Source organism: Microcaecilia unicolor, chromosome 5 (genome assembly GCF_901765095.1).
Source record: "Microcaecilia unicolor chromosome 5, aMicUni1.1, whole genome shotgun sequence".
NCBI classification, from domain to species: Eukaryota; Metazoa; Chordata; class Amphibia; order Gymnophiona; family Siphonopidae; genus Microcaecilia; species Microcaecilia unicolor.
In genome coordinates, this window is record NC_044035.1 from 122628544 (window position 1) to 122647391 (window position 18848).

The window sequence follows — 18848 nt, forward strand, 5'->3', positions numbered from 1 at the left end:
AATTTGGCATGAACTATACTTGTCCTCCTCTCCCCCCTCCCCACCCCCCAACAAGGATTCTAAAATATGCTGCTTGCAGCAAACAGCAATACTAGCTGGCTTCCAGTGAAGATTTTATTGGTAATTCCTCTGCTTTTACAAAGCAGGGTAGTGGCTTTTGTTGTTTTGCTGATTCCTGTCTCTGATGCATTATCCTGCAGCTTTTTATCTTTATTTGTCGAGCACATATGTGTGTACAGGGAGCAGAGCCACTCCTTCCTTCAAAGGCATTTAAGATGGACGGCTTCCAGTCTGCACTATAGTAATTGCACTCAGCACATACACCAGTTTGTCTGACATGGCTGCACTTACTGATTTGGCAGAACACTTTTTTGCTCCCCACCTCCTACTGCCTCTTCCCACCTCTTTCCCCCTAAAGATCTCAAGTGCCAGCCCTGTTATAGGGGAAGCAGCTGGTAAGATTGTGATCTTTATCTTCCAAATGCTGTAAAATGAAAGGGCGTCCTTTATCACTTGTGTATTAGTAATGATAGCTCAGGGATAAGAGGTGGTCCTAATTCGATCAAATGCCTGTTGACAAAATCCTGGGCTAATAGAGGAGAAAGCTTCAAATGCCACTGGCAGAAAGACTTCAGCAACCATCAGGTTTGAATATGGTAAACTGGATGCATTACTGCAGAGCAATGGTGTTCAGTTTCCTGTTCATGTTGAGGGTTCTTGAATGTATATTACTGAAAAGCTCCCTAGCTCAAGCAGAGATCCTATCTTTTCATATAGCATGTGCTCACTTTATGTCCTTCATAAAAGCAAATCCCTTCAGAGTGAAATAGTAGGGATAAATGAAATGGTGGTGGAAGAAAACAATGATCTGTTAAATCATCTTAGACCCTCTACCAGCTATAGTAATGTCACTGCTTTCAACAAACAAGGAAAGTGTTACACTGAGTGAGTTCTTGTGTTTATTTTATTCTTTCTGAAACCAGCAGTGTCTTGAAGTTGGCATTAAAAACTCTGCCATTTTAATTTATTACTAAGAGCTGTTCACATATTGTAGGCATGCAGGAGAGATCTGTGCCTGGGGATTAAAGCTCATCTTTCCCGAGATCCTGAAGCAGATCAGCAGTAGCTCTAGATAGACAGAAAGTGAAGTTTAACCCTTGAATTTTTCAGCTACCTTCCCTTATAGCATTTAAAAAATAGATGAGGGCAGTTTTTAACAACCATTTACACAAAGCATAAAAGTCAACTTTTGGGGTGCTAAAACTGAACACAAATTATTCACCCCTCCCCACCTATGACATAGTGGTAAAGTTTGTTCAGTATTTAGAGGCACTCAAGCATCCATAGAGATTTCACCTGTGTTCCTAGGTAAGTATCAGTGTACCAAGGTAAAAAGGGTTATCTGAAATTTCCCACTCTTAACCCAGATTTAAAAAAAAAAGTGCAAGTTCCAGTTAGGGAAAACTAATGCATGCAGATTGTTTTTAAAGTCTGTATGTGTTATTTATAAAAATATAAGAATAGCCATTTTGGGTCGGACTCAAGGTTCATCTGGTCCAGTATCCTGCTTCTAACGGAGGCTAATCCAGATCACAAGTTCCTGGCAGAATCCCAAAAGGTAGAAAGATTCCATGTTACTGACCCCAAGGATAAGCAGTAGCCTTCCCTGTCTCTACCTTAATAGAAGTTTACGGATTTTTCTTTCAAGAATATGCCCAAACATTTTTAAACCCAGATACGCTTACTGCTTTTACCACATCCTCTTGCAATGAATTCGAGAGCGCAACTATTTGTTGAGTAAAAAATATTTTCTCCTATTTGTTTTAAAAGTACTACCATGTAACTTCACGGAGTTTCTTCTTTGTTCTTTTTGAAAGAGTAAACCATCAATTCACATTAGCTCATTCTAGTCCATTCAGGATTTTGTAGACATGGCAGAAACCCAAATAGTAGCAACATTCCATGCTACCAATCCCAGGGCAAGCAGTGGCATCCCCATGTCTATCTCAATAGCAGATTATGGACTTTTCCTTGCAGGAATTTGTCCAAATCTTTTTTAAACCCAGATATGCTAACCGCTGTTACCACATCCTCTGGCAATGAATTCCAGAGCTTAACTGTTCATCGAGTGAAAAAATATGTCCTTCTATTTGTTTTAAAAGTATTTCAATGTAACTTTGATTAGTGTCCCCTAGTCATTCTACTTTTTGAAAGATTAAAAAAATCAATTCACTTTTACCCATTCTGAACCATTTTGTAGACCTCAATCATATACCGCAGCTGTCTCTTTTCCAAGCTGAAGAACCCTGAAATCTTTAGCCTTTCCTCATATGAGAAGAGTTTTCTTTGAACCTTTTCTAATTCTGCTATATATTTTTTTGAGATACGATGACCAGAATGGAACGCAATACTCAAGATGAGATCGCACCATAGAGTGACATAGAGGAATTATAGTTTCCTTGTCATCAAGCAGATGAAGCCATTACGTATGGGTTATGTCCATCAACCAGCAGGGGAGATAGAGAGCACTCAAACTTTCACAGTGCCCTCTTGGCCAGCTAGCTCCACTGCCTCTTCAGTATTCTCTATCTCCCTTAGCAGGGTGGCTGCAGCTTGTTTGAGCTCCAGAAAAATCTGCCAGGAGGTGGTTCCTGGCTTGCCAGTTGTTAACCGGGGTGTTGGAGGCTATAGCAGCTTCACTTTAAAGGCACATAGGTTAGCCCTTTCCCTGCCTTACCCATACCTCTGTGGATGTGGACATATTGCCTTGCTTTCCCTGTCCTTACCCACCAACAGTGGATGCAGGCATATAGGTTCGCCCTTTCCCTGCCTTTCCCACTCATCTGAGCCTCCGGAGTCTTCAATACCTCTGCTTTCCTCACAGCTTAAAAAAAAAAAAAAAGTTGCGTCGCGTTTTTAAACGCAGAGACGCTGGAATAGAGGTTTTTTGACCTGATTTTCAGCAGGATCGTAGTTGTACACTAGATCCTTTGAGGTAAGAGTGTTTTCCAACTCCTCCAGGGTGGACCCGCGATCGGGGCGATTTTGGCACGAAACCGCCATTTTGGATTTTACCGCCGTTTTTCGGAGATGGCTGCGGACAATGTAAAGCGCTGTTCCACTTGTGGCAAGCGCAAATCAGCAGCAGGGCTCTGTAAATCGTGCTGTATTGGCGTAGGAGCCGGCCCGAGCATGGCGAGCGATGTTTCTTCCCGCTCTGATCTGGCAGCGGGCGCCATTTTGCTTACACCGCATGGCGCAGCCTCCGTGGACACAGAGAGACCTGAGCCGGGTGGGGCACCTCGAGATGAGGTTATTTCAGGAGTGGCTAGCACCGGACAGGATTTGGGTGCCCAGGGTGAGATTTTCTCCCCGGATTTTGTGCTTTTGCTGCATAAAGCATACATGATGAAAAGAGCCCTTCCTCAAGGGTCGCCTGAGGCTCCTCTGATTGCCCCCCCCCCCCCCCCCAATGGATTCTGGCCTGGGACTGCCCAGTGAGGCTTTTTTTCCGGATGCTTGGCCTAAAGATAAGCGCAGAAGGGTTAATTCCCCTTCAGATTGTGGTGCACCTTTCCCCCCCCCCCCCCCCCCCCCCGGTCGGGGTGTGAGGATTCGGAGAACTCTGACAGACGTTCTTGGTCTGAGGAACCAGAGTCAGGTGCAGATTTACCACAGGATCTGGATGATCCCTCCGCGGTGAGGATTTTCCACCGTGATGAGCTGCCAGCGCTTATTTCAGATACCCTGCAGGCCCTCTCGATTGAAGATCCTGACAGTGGCATGGCCTACTCAGGTAATCCCAGGATGGCTAGTACCAAGAAAGCTGCTCGGGCCTTCACTTTGCATGACTCCATCCTAGAGCTTGTTTCGGCTCAGTGGGCTGACCCCGAGGGACCTTTGAGAGTTTCCAGGGCTATGGGGCAGTTATACCCTCTGTGTGAGGGACATATGGCTCGTTTTCAAATGCCTACAGTGGATGCCCTAGTCACTGCGGTGACAAAGAGAACTACCCTCCCTGTTGAAGGAGGTGTTGCCCTGAAGGACGTTCAAGACCGTAGGCTGGAAACAGCGTTGAAACGGTCCTTTGAAATTGCAGGTCTCACTGTTCGGGCGTCTGCATGCAGCTGTTATGCTGTGAGAGCCTGCCTAGCCCGGAGATGGAGCGGAGCCCTTCTTGGATGTGGCTCCGCGGATGGAGGTGGCCTTGTCCTTTCTGGCTGATGCCATTTATGACCTTGTCAGAGCTTCGGCTAAACAAATGGCAGTAGCAGTGGCGGCTCGCCGTCGTCTGTGGCTACGACACTGGGCAGCGGACATGGCCTCTAAGCAAAGGTTGGTGAAGTTGCCTTTTCAAGGACTTCTCCTATTTGGTGAGGAGTTAGAGAAAATTGTGAAAGGCCTGGGTGATCCAAAACCCCAGCGCTTGCCCGAAGATAGGCAGAGGCCTTCCTCTAAGGGCCAGGCGGTCCACTCCTCGTACAGACCTCGCTTCCGTGAAGCTAGAAGGTACCGCCCGGGGCGTTCTGCTGGGTTCACTTCACGTGCCCGTGGTCAGCAGAGGAACTCCTTTCGCTCGGACAAGCGTTCAGCAGCCGGTGGCTCAAGACCAGGAGTTCAGGGGCGACCCTCTCAATGATGGTGCGCCGGCCCTCTCCTCGATGCCTGTCATCGGAGGACGGCTTTCCCTCTTTGTCGAGGAGTGGGCCAAGATTTCCTCAGATCAGTGGGTTCTGGACCTGATCAGAGATGGATACAGAATAGAATTCAACGCCCCAGTCAGAGACGTGTTTGTGGAGTCCTGATGCGGTTCTGCCATCAAACGGGCGGCAGTGGAGGAGACTTTACAAGGTCTGATTCAGTTAGGGGCAGTGACCCCGATGCCTCCCGCCGAGCAAGGCTGCGGCCGATACTCCATCTACTTTGTGGTGCCGCGAAAAGGTGGGTCCTTTTGCCCTATTCTGGACTTAAAAGAAGTGAACAAGTCCCTGAGAGTGCGGCATTTCCACATGGAATCCCTGCGCTCCGTCATTGCGGCGGTTCAGCCAGGAGAGTTTCTCACGTCTCTAGACCTGAAAGAAGCTTACTTGCACATACCGATTTGGCCCCCGCACCAGAAGTTTCTGAGGTTTGCGGTGTTGGGAAAACATTTCCAGTTCAGGGCCTTGCCTTTTGGCCTCGCCACAGCTCCCCGAACCTTTTCGAAGGTAATGGTGGTAGTAGCTGCTTTTCTCAGGTGAGAAGGTATCAGGGTTCACCCGTACCTAGACGACTGGCTCATCAGAGCAGACTCTGCAACAGAGAGCTTACAAGCTACAGCCAGAGTGGTCTCAGTACTGCAATCTCTAGGCTGGGTCGTCAATATGGCCAAAAGTCACCTGTCCCCTTCACAATCACTAGAGTTTTTGGGGGCCAGGTTCGACACAGTCTCGGGCTATGTGTTCCTACCCGAGCCAAGGCGGTGCAAGCTTCAGAATCAGGTCCGTCTGCTCCTGAGGATGTCCCGCCCGCGAGCTTGGGACATTGTCCAGCTGCTGGGATCGATGACAGCCATGATGGAAGTGGTACCCTGGGCGAGAGCGCACCTGAGACCTCTACAGTATTCCCTACTCCGGAGATGGTCTCCTATTTCTCAGGATTACCAATGCAGACTTACTTGGCTCCCTGCGGCCCGTCTCAGCTTGGAGTGGTGGCTCTCGGACAGCATGCTGCGGCGAGGAATGCCGCTGACGCTCCCTGTTTGGTGCTTAGTGGTAACAGATGCCAACCTGAAGGGCTGGGGCACACACTGCAAGGGGAAGCATGCCCAGGGTCTATGGACACCCGAGGAGTCGGAGTGGTCCATCAACCGCCTAGAGTTGAAAGCGGTGTTTCAGGCGCTTCTGGCCTTTCAAGTGACCCTGGAAGGATTGGCTGTCAGAGTGATGTCGGACAACACGACAACGGTGGCCTATATAAATCGACAAGGCGGAACAAGGTGCAGAGCACTAGCCGTGCAGGCCGAACTGATTTGCCACTGGGCCGAGCTGCATCTTCAGTGTCTGTCGGCAGCTCATATTGCAGGTCAGAGCAATGTGCAGGCCGATTATCTGAGCAGGCATCAGATCGATCCAGCAGAATGGAATCAGGCAGACGAAGTATTCCTGCAGATCTGTGCCAAATGGGGCAAGCCCGTGATGGATCTAATGGCGACAAGTGCCAATACCAAAGTCCCGTGCTTCTTCAGCAGACGGAGAGATCCTCGCTCAGTGGGGTTGGATGCCTTGGCTCAACCCTGGCCTCCGGGTCTACTTTATGTGTTTCCCCCATGGCCCTTGATAGAGCGCCTGCTCTTGCGGATTCGGCTGCACCCAGGAGAAGTGGTCCTCATCGCCCTGGATTGGCCAAGGAGACCTTGGTATGCAGACCTCCGACAGATGCTCCTGGAGGCTCCTCTGCCGTTACCTCTGGTACCGAACCTGTTGACTCAGGGACCGGAAGCCATGGAGGACGCCGGCCGCTTTGGTTTTACGGCATGGCTATTGAGAGGGCGCAATTGAGGGATAAAGGTTATTCCAATAAAGTTATTTCCTCTCTCCTGCAAGCCCGCAAGCGGTCCACTTCCGTGGCTTATGCCAGGATTTGGTGCCTGTTTGAGTCTTGGTGTGCTTCCAGAGCCATTGTTCCAATGCGGGCTCCTGTCTCGCCGATTCTGGACTTTTTGCAGGAAGGTGTACAAAAAGGCTTAGCCTATAATTCCCTGCGGGTGCAGGTGGCAGCGTTGGCCTCCCTTCGTGGTAAGGTGGAAGGCGTGTCTTTGGCTGCTCACCCAGATGTGGCACGGTTTCTTAGAGGGGTGCTTCGGCTCCGACCTCCAGTGCGAGCACCCTGTCCAGCTTGGAACCTGGGGCTAGTTTTGAAAACCCTGCATGCATCTCCTTTTGAGCCGCTTCGGCGAGCATCGGAGAAAGACTTGACACTGAAGGCCGTTTTTCTGGTGGCCATTACCTCGGCGAGACGGGTGTCAGAGCTCCAGGCGCTGTCCTGTAGAGACCCATTTCTGCAATTTTCAGAGTCCGGAGTCACGGTTCGGACCGTGCCTTCCTTTATGCCTAAGGTGGTTTCAGCCTTTCACTTAAACCAGCCTATTTTCTTGCCCTCTTTTTCAGAGGAAGAGTTTCCAGAATCTTTTGGGCAGCTGCACCTTTTAGATGTGCGCAGGACTCTGCTGCAGTATCTGCGAGTTACTAACTCTTTCAGGACTTCTGATCATCTGTTTGTTTTGCTATCCGGTTCTCGCAGAGGGTCTCCAGCGTCTAAAGCCACTATTGCCCGCTGGCTCAAAGAAACTATCTTTTCAGCTTATCTGCTGGCCGGCAGGGTTCCGCCTGTAGCCTTTAAGGCACATTCTACTAGAGCGATTTCTTCCTCTTGGGCTGAAACTGGAGCACTCTCTCTTCAAGAGATATGCAGTGCAGCAACATGGGCTTCTAAGCTCTCCTTTGCCCGACATTACAGGCTGGATGTGGCTGCCAGGAGGGATGCGCGTTTTGGTGCACAAGTGCTAGCGCGTGGTGTGGCTTGTTCTCACCCTATCTAGGGATTGCTTTGTTACATCCCATACGTAATGGCTTCATCTGCTTGATGACAAGGAAGGGAAAATTAGGTTCTTACCTTGGTAATTTTCTTTCCTTTAGTCATAGCAGATGAAGCCATGAGCCCTCCCTGTATGATTGTCTGTATGCTGTGAATCTGTTTTTTCAGGTTCTGTTCTAATTTCCTGAAGTTCCTTCCTTGGGAGAAAGTTGGAAAACAATCTTCAGGATTCATGTTCAGTTTAAATTTAGGAGGATGTGTTCATTCCCTCCAGCATGTTTTTTTTGGAGAATGTGTTGATTCTCTCCAGGAGGCGCGTGTGTTCCCCTCCAGTTCTATAAATAGGAGGATGAGTTCATTCCCTCCAGTGTGTTGGGAGGATGTGTGATTCCCTCCAGGAGGCGCGTGTGTTCCCCTCCACTTATACAATAAGGAGGATGAGTTTATTCCCTCCAGGAGGATGTGCATTCCCTCCTTTATGAGTTCATGCCCTTGTGATGGGCCATCGTTCGCTGTGAGGAAAGCTCTTGTGATTCCCATTGCGGTTTGCCATACTGCTTTGGAAGCTTCAAATACTGAAGAGGCAGTGGAGCTAGCTGGCCAAGAGGGCACTGTGAAAGTTTGAGTGCTCTCTATCTCCCCTGCTGGTTGATGGACATAACCCATACGTAATGGCTTCATCTGCTATGACTAAAGGAAAGAAAATTACCAAGGTAAGAACCTAATTTTCCCATTCTTGGTCTTGTTTACCATCCCTTTCCTAATAATTCCTAGCATCCTGTTTGCTTTTTTGGCCCTCGCCGCACACTGGGCAATTTTCTTGGAAGTCCCTCATGAGGTACTTTGTCAAAAGCTTTCTGAAAGATGTATTTATTTAGAAATTTCTTGCACACACTATCTTCCATTCTAGGCAGATAACAAAAAAATCATACAATCTTGATACACTATTTCAAGTGGCTTACCTTTATCCGCATATTTATCCCAAAAAAATATGTAGCAAATCGGTGAGTCAGGATTTCCCTTGGCTGAATCCATGTTGATTCTGTCCCATTAAAGCATGTCTGTCTATATGTTCAACAATATTAGGCCTTCTGGTCTGTAATTTCACCCTAGAGCCTTCTTTAAGTGTTAACCACCTTCTAATCTTCAGATACCATGGCCAATTTTTAATGACAAGTTGCAGATAGTTGATCAGAAATTTCATTTTTGAGTTCTTTCAGTACCCTTGGGTGTATACCATCTGGTCTAAGTGATTTACTGCTCTTTATTTGGCGATCTGGCTTATTAATCTTCCAAGGGTCACCAAAATTTGTTTCAGTTCCTCCATACCATCACCCTTAAATACCATTTCTAGCATAAGTAGGTCTTTTACATCCTCCTTATTAAAGAATGAATCAAAGAATTCATTAAGATGTCCTTTTAATGGTGCACTAACGGATTTAGCACGTTAGTGTGCGCTAAATAAGACACCACCCATTATATTCCTAAGGGCATCTTATCATTTAGCGCACTATAATTATTAGTATGTGCTAAATCCATTAGTGCACCTTAGTAAAAGGACACCTTGGTCTCTCCTCTCTGGCCCTGAGTGCCTCTTTTACCCCTCGAAGATCTAGTGGTCTTAAGCAACAAACAGCAAAGGCAACAAAAAAGTCTCAAAACAAGAGGTGAAGGGCAGAAGTTTTATTTTTTGGTAAAAAGACTGAACACAAAATGTGTTTCGGCCGCTAGGCCTGCATCAAGAGTCTATACCCAACAGTTGCTTATAAATAAATGGAAACAAAGATACATTTTTTTTTTGTTACATTTGTATCCCGCGCTTTCCCACTCATGGCAGGCTCAATGCGGCTTACATGGGGCAATGGAGGGTTAAGTGACTTGCCCAGAGTCACAAGGAGCTGCCTGTGCCTGAAGTGGGAATCGAACTCAGTTCCTCAGTTCCCCAGGACCAAAGTCCATAAATGGAAACAAAGATACATTGATATATTTGTTTTTAACAACACTGTGGGCCAGTATTATTTATTTCGATTTTGCTCACACCTTTTTCAGCAGTAGCTCAAGGTGAGTTACATTGAGGTACACTGGTAAAACAGGCATTTGTTCTAGTTTTCATACAGTGCGGAAATATTTACCATAGACGTAGCACCAGCAACAGCTCTGGGATATCCTAGTTTTATATGAAAACTAGAATGAGTGCCTGTTTACAATACTAGCCCACAATGTTGTTAAAGACGCATGTTTCAGTGTATCTTTGTTTCCATCTAATATAATAAAACGCACTGTGAACGTTCTGAAGACAACGTTCTGAAGTCACTCAAACACTCCCTGTAGGGTTCGTGGATTCATGGTGAGAAGCCAGCCAGCCGTCTCTGCCCCGCCCTCGCGTCAAACGTCATGACGTCGAGGGCGGAAAAAAAACAAACAAACGGATCGCACCCATTGTCTTCAGAATGTTCACGGTGCGTTTTATTATATTAGATTTACCTCCGTGGTGGCGGTTCCGGCAGCGTCAGGGAAGGAGGCGGCGCTCCCGACGTCTCTAGCCTTCCCTTCGCTGTGTTCCGCCTTCTTCTGACGTCATCCTTGACGTCAGAAGAAGGCGGAACACAGCGAAGGGAAGGCTAGACGTCGGGAGCGCCGCCTCCTTCCCTGACGCTGTGCTGCCGGAACCGCCACGGAGGTAAATTTAAAAAGAAAAAAAAAAGAAAAGGGATGTTGGGGGGAGAGAAGAGGGTGGGCAGTAAAGTTGAACAATGGGAGCGGGAGGGCAGGGGAGAAACGACAGCATGGATGCGAAGGGGGGACATGGATGCGAAGGGGGGGGGAGAAGAGGGCGGGCCAGGCTGGGACATGGGAGAGAGAGGAGCATGGATGTGAGGGGGGGTCATGGAAGGGAGAGAGGGGAATTGCTGGAAAAGGATGAATGGAGGGGGCAGGGGACAGAGGAGCTTGGGAGGGCAGGGCTCAGGGAGAGAGGGGAATTGCTGGAAAGGGATGAATGGAGGGGGCAGGGGACAGAGGAGCATGGATGGGCATGGATTGGGAGGGCAGGGCTCAGGGAGAGAGGGGAATTGCTGGATAGGGATGAATGGAGGGGACAGATGGGCATGGATGGATATGGATTGCAGGGCAGGGCTCAGGGAGAGAGGGGAATTGCTGGATAGGGATGAATGGAGGGGGCAGGTGACAGAGGAGCATGGATGGGCATGGATTGGGAGGGCAGGGCTCACACTCTCTCTCTCATATACAATGTCTTTCTGACTCTCACTCTCACACACTCTGTCTCACACTATCACATTCACTCTCTATGTGCCACACAGTCATTCACACACTCGCTTGGTCTCATACACTCACTCTCACAGAGAATCTGTGTCTCACACACACTCTCTCTCTCGCACACACACACACACACTCTCTCTCACACTGTGTCTCACATACACACTTGCACACACTCTCATTCTCACACACACACTCTCTCACAAACACACTCACACCCAGACTCACTCTCTCTCTCACACACACACACTCACACTTTCACTCTGTCTCTCACACAGTCACTCTCACATACACTCTCCCAAACATGCACACTCCGAGGAAAACCTTGCTAGCGCCCGTTTCATTTGTGTCAGAAACGGGCCTTTTTTACTAGTTTATTTATAAGCAACTGTTGGATACAGACTCCTGATGCAGGCTTAGTGGCCGAAACACGATTCATGTTGTGTTTTTTATTTTACCAGCCAATAAAGCTTCTTCACCACATGCTTGCTTTGGGATTTTTTTTTGTTGTTGCTTTTACTGTTTGTTGCTTTTGTTTGCCTGTCGCAAAGGTTTGTTCTTTGTGTTTGTGGTCCCACTGACTCCTTCCCAGGCTTTCTGTATTCTAATTCACCTGAAAAGTTTTGAGTTTTTGCCGCTATAGCAAGCTTCTTTTGAAATTCTCTTTTAGTCTTCTTCATCAGGGCTTTACAGCAAACTTGCTTATGCTGCTTCCTGTTATCTTCATTTGGATCCTCTTCCATTTTTTCAGAGGATGGTTACTAAAATGGTCAGTGGTCTTTACCATAAAGCACATGAGGTCAGTCTTAAAGATCTTAACATTTATACTTTGGAAGAAAGGTGGGAGAGGGAAAATATGATAGAGAAATGTAAATATTTCCATGGCATTGATGCACAGGCCAATCCTCAGTTACTTAAAGGGGCATTGTGGCCTGTGCCTACCAATGCCCATAAAGAAGCATTGGTAGGCAGAGGCCACAATACCTCTTTAAAGGGAGCAGGTTAGATAACTTGCTTTCTGCAGCTGAGGGCTGGCTACCCTCAGTTTCCTTTTGATCATAGTGCTTCTGTTGAGTAGTCTCTCCTTGATCACAGGTCTTGGAATCTGCATCTCAAACATATCAAACAATGCCTCTGTGTGGATCTTGCCAATAGTCAGAAAGGAATTGATCAACAAGAATTGTTTACTATTGTGTTTTGACTTCCAAAAATGATACTGCTACCTCTGTTTTAAAAAAAATTGATATTGTAAATGTGCAGTATTAAAATTAGATGAAATCCATTCAAAGAAGGTGCAATATTGCGCCTTGCAGAAGTCACGTAGGGCCACATTTACTGAGACTTTTCTCCCTTTCACTCTTTTTACAGGGAGAAATCTTAGTAATTCAGACTTTTAGTCCATAGAAAAGCCAAATGTAGAACCCATGAGATTTTCCTCTGAACCCCATGATTGAATTGCTAGCCTTTCTTTTGACCTGAATGACCGGAGTTGGCATGGGACCTTTTCACACTGAGATCCATAAGGATGTGATCTGTTAGAGGAACAAAAAGGTTTAAGGTCATTCACAGAAGAAGAGATTTTGCTCTGTTGTTAAATTTTGGCATATACTATTGACATATTTCTAGCTACACAGGAAACAAGACAGTTGGACATGTTCCTAGAGTTAATGGCATGGGATGGTGAAATTTGTTATAATTCTGCATAACAGATAAATACTTTTGATTGCTTTCTTGAGGTCAGGAAGGATTTTATTTTTACGTTGAACACATTTCTTGTCTTGAGATTTGTACACTTTTTCTGCGTTCTTCAGGATAACCACAAAAAAACTGTCAATTGTGCAGTTTTAAGAAGGGTGAACCCAACTAATGTATTTATATTTGGAATGCACATCTACAATATATATCTTCAAAATGGACATTCCTGTAGTCTTATTCAGTAGGATTTGAAATCAATTAACTAATTATGATCTGATAGAGTTGTGTAGAGGGCAGAGGACAGAGCTGTGCATCTGCCTTATGACATGTGTATTCTGGTGCCAGACTGTATCTGCTGGAGTTATATATAATGCATTGGTTCTCTCCTGAAGTCTGAATATAAATTGGTGTGTGTACTATACCTAACGGTCCCAGTGGAAATAATTGTAACTGAAGATACATTAAGTAAACAAGATAGAGCTATCGGATGAACACAGCATCATTACTAGTTTGTCTGTGAGAAATATCGAGATAGATTTATTGTTTTTTTAAAAGCTTCACTCAGTAATCCCAACTAAAAACTTCATTATGAGGCCCTTTTGCTAAAGGGCAGAAAGGGGTAGTGCGGGCTTGGCGCATGGCAAATCAGATCTAAGACCGGGCTCACCCAGGAGCCTAGTGGTCCCGCCTTTGCCGTGCAGCACTTCTGGCACTAGAAAATACATTTTTATTTTCTAGCGCCGCCATGTTAGCGCCAGTGCCACCGCGGGCCACCTTTTACCACCATTTGGTGAAAGGGCCACTATATGTGCCAACCTTAACCATTTAGACTATAAACTGTAAGTAAATAATGTTCACTCCACTGCTGACAATTTAACCTGATTGTTCAAAGATAGTTTAGACTTCCTTCTGTGTTAATTGGAAAGCCTCCCAGAATACTGCCATTTATAATTTGGACTAGATTGTAAGCTCTTTGAGCAGGGACTGTCTCTCTATGTCAAGTGTTCAGCGCTGCGTGCGGCTGGTAGCGCTATATAAATGCTAATAGTAGTAGTAGTAGTAGAATACTGCCATTTATAATTTGGACAAGTTCAGGGTGGTACAGTAGTTGCAATGAAAATCAGTTGTTGTAATAGCTTGCTTCAGCCAATAATAAATGTGTATTGAAGACCTGATTACATAATTGCTAAGTCCCAGTTACTCCCTTATTATGATAACAGTGGTAGAGTGCAATCAGAAGTAGATTTCAGATTCAACTAGGCAATTACTCAGAATCATAATTTCAACAATCGGTTCCCCAGTTTGGTCACAGTTGAAAGTGCCATTCTCTTATACAAGTCATTCTTGATTAAAGCGTAGTGGGTGCAGAGCACCAATGACTGACTTCTTATTCTCTTTTTGTAATTTTATTTTTCAGCATTGCTTTCATCGTGGTGTGAAGAGTTGGGGCGACTCCTACTGCTTCGTCACCAGAAGAGTCGACAGAACGATCCTCCTGGGAAGCTACCTATGCAGCCTCCCATGAGCTCCATGAAGCCTTCGCTTTCTCATGGGTCAGTGTTCTGTATATCTTGCTAACAGAGACTGTATTTGCACAGCCTTAGATAGAAGATACTGGTCCCCTTGCGAAACACAGTGTTCACATTGCAAATACACATTACAGCACAGAAGGGTCTTAGAATGCCCTGAGAAAAGGGAAAAAGTTTGCTTTTCAAGCCAAAGCTCATCGCCTCTTAAAAAAGAAAGACCTTGTAATTAAAGTATAAAAAGTAAATGTTAAAGAAATTTTGTTCAGTAGTTTCCACTGTAATAAGCTTTTGTGTTGATGGGATATTTCATTTTTTTTCTTCTAATCTATAAGGTATACACATTTTGAAGGGAAAAACTTAACTTTGCAATACAGGGTATTAAGTGGATGGGTCATAATTCTCTTGATGTTTTCCAGGCTCAAAATAGTGAATGTATCAGTATAACCTATTGGTAGCAATGCCTTGCTCCCACCCCCTACCCATATTAATTTAACAGTGTTGTCTTTTAACTATATTCAGCTGGTGGTGGTCGGCATTTTGCTCACCCTGCAGGTGTTATGCCTGGAAATTCAATGCTATGCTATGTCTGGACTCCAGCATTGAATTTCCGGGTTTGCGGAGCAAGCTACACAATAGTCGGTCAAGTGCAATATTCAGCACTTAACAGGTTATGGGTTACTACATAAAGATAAGACTGACATTTATGCAGCCCTATTTATATGGTTAACTTGGCTGGTTAAGTGCCGACTCTGCCCGCAGAATGCCCCCAAAATAGCTGGTTTTCAGTTCTGGGCTAACCAGTTATTTTTAATGGCACTAGCTGGTTAAGTGCCACTGAAAAGTAACAGTTAGCCCTGAACAGGTGATTTAACTGGTTAGGAGCCATTTCTGGCCAGTTAAATTGCTTTGATTATCGATCCAGGGATGTGTTGAATTGTTCTGTTTCTCTCTTTAGGGATGTCCAGTATGATAGTTAATTATTTTTGTCAAGCCTTTGTTGTCCTTTCATTCTCCCAGTTGCTTTCCTTTCCTCAGAAACATTCTTTACTAGAACTAAAGTTTGCTTTGAAAGAACCAAATTTAGCAAAGCTTTCTCTTGTCAGGGATTTTTTTTTAATTAAATTTTATTTACATTGTAAGAATGGCTCTTTAACGTGTCATAAACTTTATGAGGTCAGTTTTAAGGAGCAGGACTGCGTTGCAACTTTAAATGGATAAACTGCTATTTTCCTACCCTTGCTTTGTCCAGTGCCACAGCCATTTTGAGAATAAAATGTCCAAAATTATACATAATGAGCAGACCAGAGGAAATCAGCAACACAAATCAAACAGCAGTAGAAATGGAGTGTACTGGGGCCCAGATGGGAACAAGAGGCAGAGCGAGAAGCACATATTTGGCGGCATCTATATCATTGTACTTTGGATGATCTTCTGATTTGTGTTGCTTAAGGAATCCTTTACAATACAACCACTGGTGCAGGTATATAACCGAAACACGGGTCATGTCAGGTCCAATAATTAAAAAAAAATTTTCTTCTGATCCAAGGCTCCGCCTCTTCTTTGCATCTGGGCCCACTACACTGCATTTCTGCTGCTCAAAATTATATAAAGGTATGTCTCATAATTTTTAAAGTACTTACGAGCTTCATGCTGCTTCCACCAAGTGCATAAGTATTTTTGAATATTGACCACTTTATATCGTGTTTGTTGGGTAGAGTTGAAATATGATCTCATCAGAATACAGGAGGACAATTATTAGAGCTTCTGATTTTAGGATTTAACTGATAAACATAGATAAAACGTTCTTTGATGCAATCCAACAGCCCTAAAAAAAATCTTGAAGTAGCTGCTTGGCAGCAAAGATTCAGTCCAAGAAAAGGATAGTTTTATGATGTGGTTTGTAGAAATCAAAGAGAGGAGTATATGTGGGGGGATGGGGAGGATATCATGATTTAAAAATAGCATGACAAAGCAATGTCCAGAGCCAGGAGAATGCTAAGGTGCCCAAGAAGAAGTATATGCTGTAAGAAAAGGTAGGTAATGCTTCTGGACAAATCATTTGTTGTTGAGACCTCATGTGGAGCATTGTCTCCAAGTCTGGTGGCTAATACCCTAAAAGGATATAGAGAAGGTAAAGGCAGTCCAGTGAAGAGCTAGTAGAATAATACAGAATGCATTCTGCAGGCCCTATGAAATAAGGCTTGAGGCGCTAAATATGTACACTCAAGAGAAGAGAAAAGGGAGAGGTCTGTTGATAGAGACATTTAGATACGGCAAAGGTAAAAATAAAACAGAAAAAAGGAAAACAGCTTTTTTTTTCTGTGGAAAAGATTTAGGACTAGCATCAGCAAATCTTGACAAAAAAGGGTGGAAGATGCATTGAATAGCTTTCGGTGGAGGTGGCAGAAGCAAAAAGAGCTGCAGTATTCAAAGAAGCTTGGGATAAGCATAAAGTATTTTTAGTTACAAAGAAGTAGGTATATTTATTTTACATTTTCTGTAGCTCAGATTTGAACCTTGTAAAAGGCAAATTATAAATTTTTAATGAATCAAGCTGAAGGCTCAGAGATCAATTTTAGCCTGTATCACTGTAATAGGAAATAAATTAGGCAGACTATGGTCCAGTATTAAGTACATTACAGCTGAGTACTGAACATATTAAGTCCCCTTGTGGAGATTTCCTGATACTTCTAGATCCAGGAAACATTGAAAAACTAGAGAAGGATATACAAGAATTCTTAGAGATAAATGATACTAATGAAGTAACACCATTAGTACTATGGGAAACGATAAAAGTAGTTGTACAAGATAATATTATCCCTCTACAGGCCCATATACATGAGTATGCAAAAACCAGAGACAGCTCCATAGAAGTAGACTTTAGACAGCCTACATAAAAAGGCTGGGCTCAACCTGCTGAAATAACAGATTTGCACTGAGCCAGAATACAATTGAAAGACGTAGCTTTAGCTGATATGTATTCAGCTGCAACATGCATGCCAAGAGTATTTTGAATTTGGAAATAAGGCTATTCACTTGCTGGCTTGGAAACTATATTCAACAGGTTGTAGATCAAGAGGGGAAAATATTTAGGACCGATCTAGAAATACAGAAGGAATTTCTTAATTTCTGTTCTGAATTGTATACCCCTGAGCATGAACCTTCAGTCCTGTATAACTCAATTTCTAGATGATATATCTCTTCCAGCTGCGACATATGTAGAAGCCCAGCAACTATCTCAACCAATTATGGTGGAGGAAATTCTTTGGGCTATAAACTACTAGCCCATCAGGTAAATCACCTGACATTGATGGTTACTCCAGTACATTTTATAAATGTTTCAAGAAATACTTGGCCCTTTTTTAATCTGGTTTTCAATTCCCTAGGACACAGATCACTTTTATCTCATTCTTGGTGACTAGTGGCAGTGACTTATCATACCTAAACCTGGAAAGAAATCCAGCATTATGAAGTTCGTATAGACCTGTTTCTTTCTTGGGGACTGACTATAAGATATTCACCAAAATGTTAGCAGCTAGGCTATAAAAACATATGCCAAATGTGGTCCAAATAATCAAACTGGTTTCATTTCAGGGCATCAGACATTTGATAACATATGTAGAACTTTACATGTAGTTGAACGAGTGAAGAAATCAGTGGACCCTTCTAAGATAGTACCCTTAGATGCAGTTAAGGCTTTTGATCGGGTCTGTTGGCCATATATGTTTGCAGTGCTAAGAAAGATGGGCATATCAGGATAGTTTCTTAACTGGATACAATTGCTTTACAGGGAACTATTTGCTGGTTTTAAGATAAATGGATCATATCCTGAAGGTTTTAAACTAAGCAGGGGTACTCACCAAGGATGTGCCTTATCTCCTATTGCTTTTTGAACTAACTGTAGAGCCATTGGCACAATTGATTAGAGATCAACAAGATATAGAAGGTATTATATGTGGTGGAATAACTCATAAAATAATGCTATTTGTGGGCAACATTTTGTTGACTCTAAGTAGTCCAAGAATCTCTCTAATAAAAGTCATAGAAACACTAAAGGAGTATTAATTAGTGTCAGGCTTCAAGATAAACATGTCCAAATCGGAAATCTTGAACATTACTATTGACCCTCAGGAAGTTGACTACTTGTGTACTCACTTTCCTTTCAAGTGGGCTGAGGACAGCATTTGATACTTAGGAGTTAATAGCTTGAGAACGCCAGAAGGTTTATATAAGCTGAACTTTCCCCGTATATTAAAATAACCCTTCTTAAATGGTAGCCCACATTGATAAATGATGGGGAAAGTTATTAAGCACTTTGAGGCAAGACAAATAAGATTTTAGCGAGAAACAGGGATTTATCTTAATGTATTGGCATGTTAATTGGTGAGGAGAGAAAATACTTTAAATTGGCTAAACCAGCAAGAAATCCATTGTGGGCCAAAGCAAATCTACATAAGAAAAGTAGAAAAATGGGGGAAGGAAGTGGGTAAAAGACAAGAAGGGATCTAGCTAGATCTAGTTTATCTGACTAGTACAATGGCTTCTCAACATTAACCACAGACTACTTTGGCTACCATGAAATGGTCAGTTGCTGTTCCATTAGATCATTCTCTTCATTCTGAGACGGTGTGACTTTAGGAAATTTATACAGTAGTCCCTGGATTCTATATATGGCGACTAAAGTTGCATGCTGAAATCACCATGCATAGCCGATTTGCACATGCAACTTAATTGTTTAACAAGCTAATCAGCGCCTAGTGAAGAAGAAAGGCA

At 44.2% G+C, this 18848-nt stretch overlaps 1 protein-coding gene across 1 annotated transcript in view; it reads left to right on the plus strand.

Annotated features, from left to right (window-relative positions):
• The window catches only part of ZMIZ1 (zinc finger MIZ-type containing 1), a 1052488-nt gene that overhangs the window by 893837 nt on the left and 139803 nt on the right, over positions 1 to 18848 (plus strand). The window contains 1 exon segment of the mRNA XM_030203240.1: positions 13964 to 14099. Within this exon segment, the coding sequence (XP_030059100.1) occupies positions 13964 to 14099 (136 nt within the window).